This window comes from Haliotis rubra, unplaced genomic scaffold, assembly GCF_003918875.1.
Source record: "Haliotis rubra isolate DU_JTF1 unplaced genomic scaffold, ASM391887v1 Scf845, whole genome shotgun sequence".
Classification (NCBI taxonomy): domain Eukaryota; kingdom Metazoa; phylum Mollusca; class Gastropoda; order Lepetellida; family Haliotidae; genus Haliotis; species Haliotis rubra.
In genome coordinates, this window is record NW_025767574.1 from 388188 (window position 1) to 401408 (window position 13221).

Here is a 13221-nt window from a genome sequence, read left to right on the forward strand (position 1 = left end):
ATAATGAAACATGGTTGTCCTTTTCATGATCAAATGTCCAGGCACATTGTAACCCAAGTGATTCAAGCATAAAGAAACTTAGCACACAGCTTAGAGAATAAGTATATTTGTTTTCCTCTTTCAAAGTAAGAAAACTTTGAATATAATGATCCGGATTCTTTTCTTGCAACTACCCTTGATCACCAGACGTACGCCTACAACTAAAACAACCTATGATATCCGTGATGTTTCATTTCGATGATATTTAAAAGTTAAAGCAATGCAAAAAAAAAAGAAAGAACAATCAACCAATAAACCAATCAACCAAACAAAGGCAACATCACCATACATTTGGAGTACATTTCCAAGTTTGACGCAGCAGTGACGCAACGGATGTATGCTGCAGTTCCCATCTCTGACGTGTTACATATTTGTGTTTCTTCCGGTAAACAAAGGCAACATCACCATACATTTGGAGTACATTTCCAAGTTTGACGCAGCAGTGACGCAACGGATGTATGCTGCAGTTCCCATCTCTGACGTGTTACATATTTGTGTTTCTTCCGGTAAACACTTTACTTGGCTTTGCAAGTAAAGTGTAACGGTCGACGGGGTGGCTGGAGAGGTATTTACTACGACAATGTGGGTATGTGGATCACTCTCTTCCAGCCACGGCAACACAACAGTTTTAACTAGTAAATGATTTCACAAGTCATAAAAGTTACCAACAGCAAATTTATTATAAACAATAGCAAACTTCTAACAGTAAAGACAATATGCAATCACACCGCCCAAAGCGTTACTCTACAAGTTATAAGGTACAGTACAATTACATATAGTTACAACAGTAGTTTACATGCGCTTCATCGAGTAGAGTGCCTCCGGCAAGCCGGGTGTAAACTTACAGGTTATTCATGGTTTTCTTCCCTACGATGGAGATGCAACCATCCAACCCTCAGTGATTCGTCGGTCTCTCTCAACCGTTAATCGAAGAATCTCTCATCTCCGTTATTTCTATTGTGACGTAAAATCCTAGATACGAAACCTTCTAAAACACCTCGCTATGACGTCACAACATGGCGGCGCCCATGCCGAGACGTAGCTTACCTGAGGCAGCACAAGTCAACACCAAAGTCGCTACATACATTACGCCACATCAGGTAGACTGATGGAACGAGGTGAAGAGAAGGCTTGGATCTGTTTTACATACTAATTCCAACGGTATGAGCTCTCGTAATCTAAAGATCACGGTAAACTATATGTTGCAGTGCACTGGCACGGAACAACACTACATGGACAGTGTAACTGATACCGCGGGAATTAGTATACCCAAAATACGTCATAAGTAGTAAAGATATCTATATATTGTAATTATTATCGATTACCCTGTACATTACAAAAGGATACCATCAGAGGAGCAGGATACGTGCTTAAGCTTTATGAATATCTGTTATTACAAGTTGTTATTATTGCCTTGAAATGTGATTTTGTGAAAAGAGAAGACACACATTCTTTCCTGAAAACATTTGATGCAGATGAAACTGATCATTCTGTGGCGACGGCGTTTCTCTAACATGGCACAACAGGGCTCCACAGTGCTTCCTTTTAAAGTGAGTGAATGAACTAAATGTATTTTCCAGGTAGTCGAGGTACGTGTTGCTGGTGGGTGGGGATTATATCATACGATGGGATCCGACGTTTAGTTCTTCTAACTCATGCTTGAACCTACAAATAATTTACACATTTCATGTCAGTGATGTGTTTAAGGCTTATCTCTGACAACATACATCTTTGTCAAGGCTGTGTTTGGAAGCCATATTTTACAATGTTTAGATGGACGCAGTGAAGCGTTAAACTTTTACTTCCCGAAGGAAAGTTAACACAACACAAAGCCTCGTTATTATTTCAAAAAACGACATATGTATGTATTCAATGGAACATGAATATCCACAATTCACCACAGCAGGGATCAGCTTCCTCGAGACTGGAGCAATCTGAAACAAGGCAAGCAGCAATTAAGATTGTATCTAAATGCATGACAATGTATGACAAAATTACAAAATGCTAACAATTTCTTTGAGGGGCATTTTAGAAGTTTAGAAGTACAATATTGACAAACCCTATGGATAACAACTTATTTTATTTCGTTGGTACTACGTTTCGATACAGATTCGTTTTCCTGGTCGATCTATATCGAAGCGACCCACTCACGAATTGCTTAATAATTATCACACATTTTGAAGGAATATGAACGGTCCTGATTGTTACGATCTAAATGTATATGTTTGTATTTTGAATATGTTTCTTTCATAGTCTTGACAGAGAATTGTGATAATTTATGGTCAGTGCTATGTTAGTGGCTTTTCTCTGTCATCGGATGGTCAACAAACGGTATGAATTACTTCGACAGCAGTTTTTTTTTGGTGCAATCAATGTATCAGCAGCATATTTTGCAATATTCAGTAATGCCAATTGTCCACATTCCAACAAATGTTCCAAAACTGTTCGCTGTATTCACGAGTTTGCACGAGTTCTGAATATAGCATTTATCAAGTTGGTTTGTTAGGGCTTTCAAACGCATTAGCTTAACATTGAAATGGTTATTTTATTGAAATACTGGCCATGTGAATGAACAGTAAGATTTGTCATGTCTGAAGTGGAAAACTTAAATATTGTGAGAGCATTATATGGAACTGAATATGCCCTTATTTCTCTATTTATCGCAGTCAGTCTACTGGGAGGAAACTTGTATCGAACTGACCTTACAAAAAAAACCTATAAATATTGAGGTTTTACCTAACATGAGTACTGGCCCTTGTAAGATGTTAAATTGATTCTCTGAGTGATTTCACTTTTGTTCAAGCTGCGTACAGAGACTGGCTACTGAAGACTTTGTCAGAAACCTATCCTTTATGATGAAGTTGAAAACTTTAATGTTGTGATAATGATTATGTCTTGTTTTACAGTCAGTCCATAACAACTTAACCTGAATTGACTTTCGACCTAAAAGAACTGCACTGATCATGTTACACTGTCTAACAAACACTTCCTTAAAATGTTGTTTTATATAATAAAGGAAATCTTCAAACAAAACAAATGAGAACATGAAATAGATTTGCTATTAAGAATAGAATCCTCAAAGGTCAAACATTACCGTGGTCTATGTTGTTCCTCAACCATCATGTTTACGTCTGGCCCAAAGGGTCGTCAGGCTTGCCAGCAAACATGCGGCCACTAGTTCGAAGAGTTCGACGATGGTGAGTATGCTGGCCCCAAGAAACAGTCCAATCTGGCCACCAATATTGGCTGCACAAGCAGATAATATCACGTCAGCTTGACATTAAGTATGCGTAGTTAGTATTTCTGTGTCAACAGAGTGTTAGTGACATTCCTATCTTCATGCTCGAATATACTTAATAGAAAACTATTTCAAGAGCGCATATGTGCACGTTTGGGAGTCTTTTAATTTTCTGTCCTGGAAGAAGAAACTAAACAAACGAACAACAACAACGTTCAACAACAACAACAACGACAACGACAACAACTACACACTTTTAAGTCTTTCCAGTAAACTATTATATATAAATTGTATTTTGTAAAACATGAGGCCAATTTTTCTCTCTTATAAATTGTTTTGAAGTATCTAATTGTCGGTCTATCGCCACACGCGATTTTAAATATTTCGGTTAATGTAAGCAGATATTCATGTTTGGTACGTGTAGATACTGAGGCAGATAGTTATATGTGCTTTTGACGGGTTCTGTAGGGAGAGAGGGTATCACATGAATTCTGGCACGAGTTTCGTAAATCAGTATGACAATGTAGAACAATGTGATATCCTGGTCATTTTAAAGGATAAATGAATAGACCGATCCAGTCTGTCAATCAAAACTGGCGCATGCGTCAATTTTTGCCAATCAGCAGGCCGGGCGCGCTGTGTGGATTTGTCAGACTTATTTCCGGGGTCAAACGGTCAAACGGTGCTTCGAATTATGCCATTTACACTCGCTATATTTATTACATATTGCTGCGATTTGATGTGTACCTTAACAAAACCATTACGGCCAAGACAACAAAAACGGAGGCGGATCAAGAAACGCGATAGGCCTAACGATCAGTTAAATGTCTGCACCATCGTTCAGGAAACCTACGTCTGCCTGCTAATGAGAATTTGCACGAATTTCCACACTTTTGCACATGTGCAAAATCATTACCAATTGATGACAACAAATAGCAGTTTAAGACTTTGCAAGTGTTATAAACACGGACAATTCTTGTAACTACAAAATTGTTTTTGCTTAACGTTTTTAGTCACTACTAGGCATTGAGTTGGTACGCCATAAAGCTCAAATGAGACAGGCGAGAAAGCCGTGACACGATGTACACAAATCTTCATTTCGGTTAGGGTCAACCGAAATAGCAAAACTTGTTACATGAAAGAACAATGTGGCGGATATTGTCCCCTTCGCTCTTAGATAGTCTTCAATTTGTCACACATTGTAGGATGTTTTAAGTTTCATAAGCACAATCTGAAGGCCTACAGTATCTTGTTAACAGAGCAAAATATTCGAGGAGTAATATTTTTTATTCAAACGGAAATATTGTCAGTGTCAGCAGTTGCCTATCATGCAATATCCAAGTATCAAGATTAGTTGATATGAGTGCCTATAAAACCATGCTTTAAATATTTCAGATTTTTTATAAAGAGTTGCATGGGACTTTGAACTGAATGACCTTCCTCCATGTTGATCGAATACGAAAACTATGTGAGAAGAATAGTGACTTTCTGGAGTATTGGACGGAGTGAAATAAAGTGTATATCTTAATTACGAGAACATTATTTGAAGTTTTGTTACCACATAAATTATTCACATATAATGGTACATTTTAGGAGTAATATTACAACTGTTATTTTGATTAATTCACTGGAAATGATAGCAAGGTATGTTTTAAGAATCTTGCTGTTTTTAGTAAACGTGGAAGGGTAATAAAATTAATAATAATCTAATCAATAATAAATAATTATTCAATTGATTGACATATCAGATTTTTTAGATTTTAAGGCAGAACTAGGCAAACAAACACCATACATATGGCAGGACAATCACTTGGTATTAACTTAGTTTCTTGGCTCCTGCTTTTAGATGCTTTTTTAAATACTACATTTACTAAAAAGATAATTCTGAAAGTGATTGCTAGTATCATAACTCATTAAAGTTATTTCAACATCCAGAAAATTTGAAAAAGCAAAGGCTACGTTTTGGTCAAACCCTGGTCAGGCATTATCCAGTCCTGGAACAGAATAACTTACAAAAATCTCAGGTGACTTTTCATGTAACGGAATAAAGATTAAAACATATATTTAACCCATATTTGATGTAATTCTTCTGATAAATCATAAGTTTTTTAGGAGGTTACTAATATTTGAAGACTGAGCCAAAGCTAGTGTTTATTAAGATGGTGGATTTGGACAAATTGTTCAAGGTTTGTTGATGGTTATTTGCAAAATGAGCTTCATATTAAATTGCACACTGGTTTGTAGGAGGTGAACGCTTCAAGGCATTTTCATGTCTGTTTTCCTAAACCTTTTTTAGGACTTTTACCAAATTTTGAATCAACTTTATTATAATTGTTATGACACCAGTAAGTATCTCAGAAAAGGAAATAGATCAAAATCAGTGTTATGTCCTCTAGGGATATGGTCTCAGATCTAATAAAACAAAGATTATCATTGTTTCCTTAAGAAGCAATAATGTCAATATGTAATTGTATTGACAGAAGGCTTTGAACATAGGATATATTCTTTGCACCTTATTTACACTAGTAGTTAGCAGTTAAACATCTCTGATGAAAAAACAATAGATCTACATTTGTATTTTGTGTAACATTCTATTTCAATGCTAGTTAATTGTTCGGATAACTGTGTATTCTCTGTTCCGAAATTTTGCATCACATGTTTCCTATTTCTGGAAGATGGGTCATCTAGTGTACAGGTGCAGACAGTATCTTGGATCTTCTTTGTGTTCTGGTGCTGTGACATACCTGTACATAAACGCTGGCAGTTCATGAAGTCCAGTATTGTGGAAGTTTGTATGTAAATTAGGATTCCACAACAAAGTACATATAGAAAAATTAAATGGAAATGATGATTAAAAAAATGATTTCCTTACATTCAGTGTCATTTTATCATGGTGTACAGATTTTGAAGAGAGAAACTTTACTGGGAGTTGCTGCAGATCAGCTGTTGAATATTTGCTTCTGGGTATGCCCAGATACGTCCATGGAAACATATTGTTTACAAGCCCAATTACCTTTTTCCAGATTTCCAAATAAGATCAAATAGATTATGCTGTGATTGATTTGTTTACATTAATTGTACAGACAAATAAGGTGCATGAAGTAGTAGACGGGAAATATTTTCTGCTTTTTATTTACCATTCTCTTAATTCATTAAAAGATAGAAACCCATGTTTTCAGATTATTGAACTAAATTTGAACAACGCCAACGGATAAGTAAAGGCGCCACGCGCAGTGTTGATAATCTTTTTATAGATACCGAAACGATCTGCAACATGAACATGTGGTTGTGTTCACGAGTTTTCAAAAATTATAAACCCAAACAACAAAATTCAGTTATCCTTCCCCTGCTAATATCTGTGACGGTGGTGAATAATTGCCAGATAGATTAATTGATTCGAAAGAAATTACGCTTCTTACAGTCTCAGCAGCTAGTCGAGACGCTTTTTCATCGGGCATGTAACTCATTTTCACTCGCCAGTTGTAATCTGCCAGCTAAAATATATTAAAAATCACATACGTATAACTTGCCTCTTTAAATAACATTCACAAACGACGGATACCAAAGTATCACAAGCAGAATTCACCAATAACGTTCGCAATCACGTAACGTTTCTCCGGCGGTGACGCCATTGTGATTTGCCAGTGGTTGTCCCCCCTAACGTCAAAAACGAAGTGGGCGGGGCTTATCGGCCGGGACTGGATCGGTCTATTGATCAACATGAGCAGTCCCACCCTGTTGTGATATTTCCACTTGAACATATGTTCCTAATAATTTATAGGGTACCGTGATAGCGAGTAGACAATATCATGTCAGCCTGACATTAAGTATTTGTAGAAAGTATTTCTTTTTGAACAAAGTATCCAAGATATTTCTATCTTCATGCTCATATATAAAGGAACGGAAAACTATTTCAAGCGTGCATATGTGTACGTTTAGGCGTCATTTTACATGCAGAATATATTCTGAGAATCTTACAATTTTCTCTTCTAAACTAAACACACGAACAACAACAACAACCACAACGAAAACGACAACAACAACAACGACAACGACAACAACACACTTTTAAGTCTTTCCAGTAAACTATTATATAAAAATTGTATTTTGTAAAACATGAGGCCATTTTTTTGTCTCCCATAGATTGTTTTGAAGTATCTAATTGTCGGTCTATCGCCACACGCGATTTTAAGTATTTCGGTTAATGTAAGCAGATATTCATGTTTGGAACGTAAAGATACTGAGGCAGGTAGTAAACTGGGTTCTATGTGCGTTTGATCGGATCTGTAGGGAGTGAGGGTAGCACATGAATTCTGGCACGAGTTTCGTAAATCAGTATGACAATGTTGAACAATGTGATATCCTGATCCATTTAAAGGATAAATGAATTGATCAAAATGAGCAGTACCGCCCGGATGACTGATCCACTGATATTTCCACTTGAACATGTGTTGTTGTTTTTTAATGTTAGGGTACCGTGAGAGCAATGTTTAAATTGATCTTTTCATATAAAGTTAAGAGCAGGAATTCGGTGCTCTCAAACCAAGGAAAATTAACGAGTCGGACCATGGACTGAACAATATGAAAAAATTATATATCACGTTCATGACTGCAGAACACAGTTTCTACCCAGCAAGCTACTGCGTCCAAACTAACTTGAAAACACTTTCCCAAAGAAACGCATCACAAAGATAGAGTTTGATACAAACCAAATATATCATTAAGCTCCAGTTCTGGTATGTGCTCGGTCCTTTCAACTACCATGCTGGCAAGTCTGATTTGTAGAACCAGGTAATTTTGTCTGGATGATATAAGGAAAACATGAGTAAAGAATTGTTCCACAGAACATGCTCCGATCCTGAATTCAGTGACAAAACCTAAAGGCGTATGCTTTGTTTTAAAGAATGCAGTCGTAATGAGACATGTTTTCATTGTTGTTTCTTAGCTATCAATTTGCTATGCATCTTGTTGAGTAAGTTTAAAGAAACCGTATTTCCTCCAATACGCACCGGGTATCTAATGTGTGCCGGACGTCTTATGAGCGCCAGGGTTAGAGCAGTGGTTTAAGAAATAAGCGCTGGGTCTCTGATGAGCATCGGGTACGTTTTTTCATAAATGTCTTTTCCTTTGATCCCAAAATAGATTTATTAAGGAATGGTCCCTAACGCTTACTAACAATTAATTGCGGTACACCGAATAAGCGCGATAAGCACCGGGTCTAGGAGTCCGTTGAAAAAATATGCGCCCGGGCGCTTATTAGAAGAAATACGGTATAGAAAATCAGTGCAGATCCGAGAAGCGATGGATGTTGTCTGCAGTACCATGGATGATACTTGTATGAACGATCTCTGTTAGTTCTTTGATGTAATGATTGTAATCGTACCTGGAGACTGTTTCATGCATATTGTCTGCACAATCACTTATCTGGGCATCGCGATAAGTAATTTTAAAGATGAATATTAATTCATTAAAGAAATGCTTCACTGCAGATCTAGTCTCACCTTATCTTGTCAGGGGTATATGCCGCATTCTGTAAAGTAATTGCGAACGTGGCATTTGATGGCAGCACCATGGATGATACTTGTATGTCATACGATGTCTCTTCACATGGGTACTGACATGCACAACTCTTCCCCATCCTGGCTTCCCACTGTACTTGATCTAAACACAAAGAGTTTTGCATTAGCAAATCCGTATGGTCCTAAGTGATATGGCGTTAGTAAGTTGTGTTTCACCTTTATTGTGTAAGTAAATATGTTGACCTCACTAGTCACTATGTGTCATGTGGAAAGATGTTCGTACATCATATGCATACATTATACATTACACATACATCATGACACTTGTCCCTGTTCTTCTTACACTAATCAGCCTGCATTCTTCAAAACATATGGCAAAAATTGTATACAGTTTACAAGTATTCTTTCTGCAGTCTCCCTTCCTTTTTTCAACAGGAGAACTTACTCGTTTCCAAATTTCAGAAAGCGGTTGCTTGAAAAAGGAGCCTTTGCATGTTTGTTTATGGCAGCCATATCCTTATCCTAACGCAACTTCATTGTAGCGTCAGTATGTCACAGTGATTAATAGACACACGCTTGCGAGACACATGCAACATTTTTGGGGGTTTTATCATGGGAAATCAACAATAACAATGAATTTGTACCATGGAAAATGTCAATGCTGTATATACGTGTTTGTATATTCAGTGCAATGGAAACGATCTTACGGTAACATATTTTCACTTCCTTCACTGAGCAGTGCCGCAGAATGACTCTTGCTGAAAAATACATCACCAGTCAATGTAATACAAAGCATGTGTGCAACTAAATTCTCGAATTCAGTTATTCAAATGTGTGTAAATGCCACAGCTTCAAGAACTATCTTAAACTGACGTGAAACTTTTCTGTATTTTCTAAGATGTTTTTTGTGTATTGGGAGAAAAGGTAAAACGCTACACCAACAGCTTGGAGGGATTCCAAATAGTTTCAAGAAATGCCCTAAGTGAAAACAGCCATGTTCGTAGTCTATGATATTAAAGGCACACTGCCTTAGTTTAGTAAATGAAAAATAAACAGGACACAATTGTACTAATCCCTGTTTACTACACATAATTTTGAGACATATATCCAAATGGCAGAAACTGTGTTATTGCTTTCTTGGGATGTGAAGTGTCCATTGCTTTTGAAAATGGGAAAGGTACCTTGCTGGGGTTCCCATCCGGCGGTGCAGTTACAGGCATCCATGGCAACCTTATTGGAGCACTCCAGAAGACACCCGTCAAAGCTGTACACCTTGAACCACTCCAGAGGGTTGACAAAGTCCGAGGCTTGAGTGTCCACACAATCCGTCCCGCGGGTATTATAGGGGTCTGGAAGGTACTTCATCTGAGGGCATGTATCAACAGACGCATTTCGACAACATCGTATGCACATATAGGTTATTTCTTGGCAAAGATGGACTCGAGGTGCATGAGATTGTATGCTCCAATGCAACACACGTGTCCAAGATATTTATGGCCCTGCAATTCACTGTACAGGGTTGTGTGTCTTCCGGGTGCCACAAACATCCAACACTGGTTCGAATCCTAGTTCGCCATCATTGTGCTTCTAGCTTTTTCAGTCCCATTGCTTTGTCCACCACTTTGCTGGGAATTTACCAAATTATTTAGCGTTATTTATACTGGTGAAATTAACTGATTTAGAGGTAATATCGTGTGTACTTATAAACCGATTTTAACTCATGACTCATAATTTAATATATACTTTGGTTTTGACACAAACTTACCATCTTCTTTGTTAGCCCTATGCGTGTCGACGTCCCGACTGATACGCCAATCAATGAATGATCACTGTAGCTTGGTGCTGTTTCAGGTTCATCGATATATACCTGATTTAACAAAAAGAAGACGACATTGTGGCACCAGATTGGAAGTTTATGAGTGCACTCATCATAACGATTATACATTCCATTATGTTTTCATAATATGGCTTCAGTTTTAGCTGTGCAAACTGCAAGTCATAAATAACCGTCTTTAATGTTCTTTGCCCAGAGATAATATCCCTTCCTAGTTGTTTACTAATGTAAATAATTGAGAATGGGCGAGACAAACCAGTGACAGTGCATTTATAAGAAAGGGTCCACATCGCCAGAGTGTGTTGTACAAGAAATCAATCAAGTCACACAGTCGGGCAATCTAATACGTTCAGATGATCTGAAAAACAGATTTGTCTGACGTAACTTTATCTGGAATAATGGCAGAATGTTGGTCTGTACATGTCAGAGATTGTTATACTACATTTGTCTTAGACTATGAATAAATAGTTTGCTTTTAGACCCTTGACACATGCCTGTGCCTGTCAGAATTATCTTTACCTATTTTGATAATTACCTGTATCCCTGCCTCGTATGCAGCTCCCTCCAGATAGGTATCTTGCATGATGTCAATAGACATTGTCAATTTGGTTTCTTCAGACTCAAGAGCACTGATGTCAGCGTTAGCGTTAAAGGTGAAGCAGCGATGATCTTGTTTCTGACTGTAGTTCAGACTTTCCGTGATGATTCGGTTATTTTTGAAGAATATGACTTTAAAAATATCCTCTTTTTTATATGCCCCACCAGCCCAGAATTTGACATTATCGAGTTTATCGAGCTCTCTCCCTTCCTCTCCGTCCCAGTCAACTTGCGGTGACATTTGTGCAAGGTACCCAGAGCTGTGAAGATAGGCTAGCTCTGCGTTAGTTAGGTTCTGTTTGCTTATGTCAAACTTGCTCAGAGTGCATATAGTGATAGCAGGAAACCTGATCTGTTGTTTGCGTTCTCTTGTAATCTTGGTGATGAAGCTGTAGCTGTAGTACTTCTTGTAAAGATCAGTCAGCGAATTCAAACTCACTCCAGTCATAGTTAAAAGCAGCAATATCCATAATATTCTGAAACACAAATATATACTGGTTTACTGCTTTTTACAGACAACACAGTAGAATTATTGATTCTCATCCATGCTCTTCGGGTGCTTTGGCGTTTCGCATTTGACTAGACACAGTGGACCAGGTGGGTAATGGATTTGCAGACTGAGTCCCACATTACCCCTTTTGTAAAGAGGCAATCAGACGCGAGTGTTTGTAATGATAAGAAGCGAGCCCTTGAGAACATAGTACATATACTTTGTTTAGCAAAATTTCAGGTTGTACCTTCTTCATGATGCAAACAGTTCCGAGACATTACACTTTTTCGTGAAATGTGCAATACTAACGTCAGTGCTTAGTTTGTAACGACAGACAATATAGTTCCAGCTGAAACCTGTTTCTTATGAAGTGGCCTAACTTTGTTTGATCCATATGTATCACAAATCATCTCATTGCTGAATACGGTAAAGTGTATTTGTTTCGCTCCAATGCCCTTGTATTGCTTATAATGGAGATGTTTCAAAATATTTCATAAGACTAGATAAATATAGCTCAACATTTTATTGTTGAATATGAAAATTAAAGGCGTTACATACTATACAAAGTATAAAAAATTACCATTTGTATGGCTATCTAAATATAGAATTGATTCAATCCTAATCATTCAACTGTTGTACGTCCATAACAAACGGAATATGTAATCAATTATTTATATTTTATATTCATGTGAATGTGAAAGTAAGGGTGCCACAAATGAGTTGCATATGGCACTAATGCACAATCCATCCCATGTGTTCTGTACATGGCTGCCCCTCCAGGAGCAATGTTTCAACCAATACTTACCAAAGTAAGGATCCTACCATTCGCTTTAAAAATACTACGTTGCATCATGCTCCTTGTTACTACCACGTCACACTTTCCCAAATACTATTTGTAAGCTTTTTCCCAACACTGTCTTAACACATAACTGCTCCAACGGGATATTGTTAGTTTTAAACATATTTTATTGACCAAAAGACGAACGGGGTTTAGCACAAGTGCTCCACTTATGGTCGCCATCTCCCTAAGGTAACAGGGTATTGCCACCACCACGCCGATGGAAAGGGTAACAACAAACCAAAAATATTCATGACTGATCCCAGGACAACAGTGGGATGCCAGGCTTTGCAAAATATAAGTTCAAGAAAGGAATCACTTAACCGCCAACTTTCACACAGATATCGAAGTATGAGTCAGATTCTTCTTTGTGTATCTCATTTCCACCCTCGACAGTGACATGTGACGCCATGTTCAAATCATTACATTGCCAACAGACGTAAATGGTACACAAGTCCAAACTTAGGTCAAGTTTTCACTTTACACCTCCTTGATAGACGTCGACGTGTCTGACAAATTCTAGCTAGACAGAGGTCTTTTTTAAACTCAGTGTCAACCTAAGACCCGATGGTAAAATTAACAGCGGATAGTGCGAGTCCACGTCATAGAACGCCGAATTGGGTAGGCGGTGCCAGAGGAGTGGGACACTTAATACCCTCATGTCAA

General features: G+C 37.7%; 1 protein-coding gene and 1 long non-coding RNA gene across 2 annotated transcripts; both read right to left on the bottom strand.

Annotated features, from left to right (window-relative positions):
* Positions 1-1892: 1892 nt before the first annotated feature.
* Positions 1893-8821, bottom strand: LOC124262557. The gene is made up of 4 exons (XR_006894632.1): positions 8779-8821; positions 7987-8078; positions 3134-3285; positions 1893-1973 (listed from the first exon to the last, which is right to left on the bottom strand). It is a non-coding gene; the product is annotated as an uncharacterized LOC124262557 (long non-coding RNA).
* Positions 8822-9100: 279 nt separating this feature from the next.
* On the bottom strand, positions 9101-11675 carry LOC124262574 (acid-sensing ion channel 1-like). The gene is made up of 4 exons (XM_046697072.1): positions 11166-11675; positions 9978-10161; positions 9504-9554; positions 9101-9156 (listed from the first exon to the last, which is right to left on the bottom strand). Exons 1-4 carry the CDS (start codon positions 11673-11675, stop codon positions 9101-9103), a joined length of 801 nt encoding a protein of 266 aa, XP_046553028.1.
* Positions 11676-13221: the final 1546 nt, after the last annotated feature.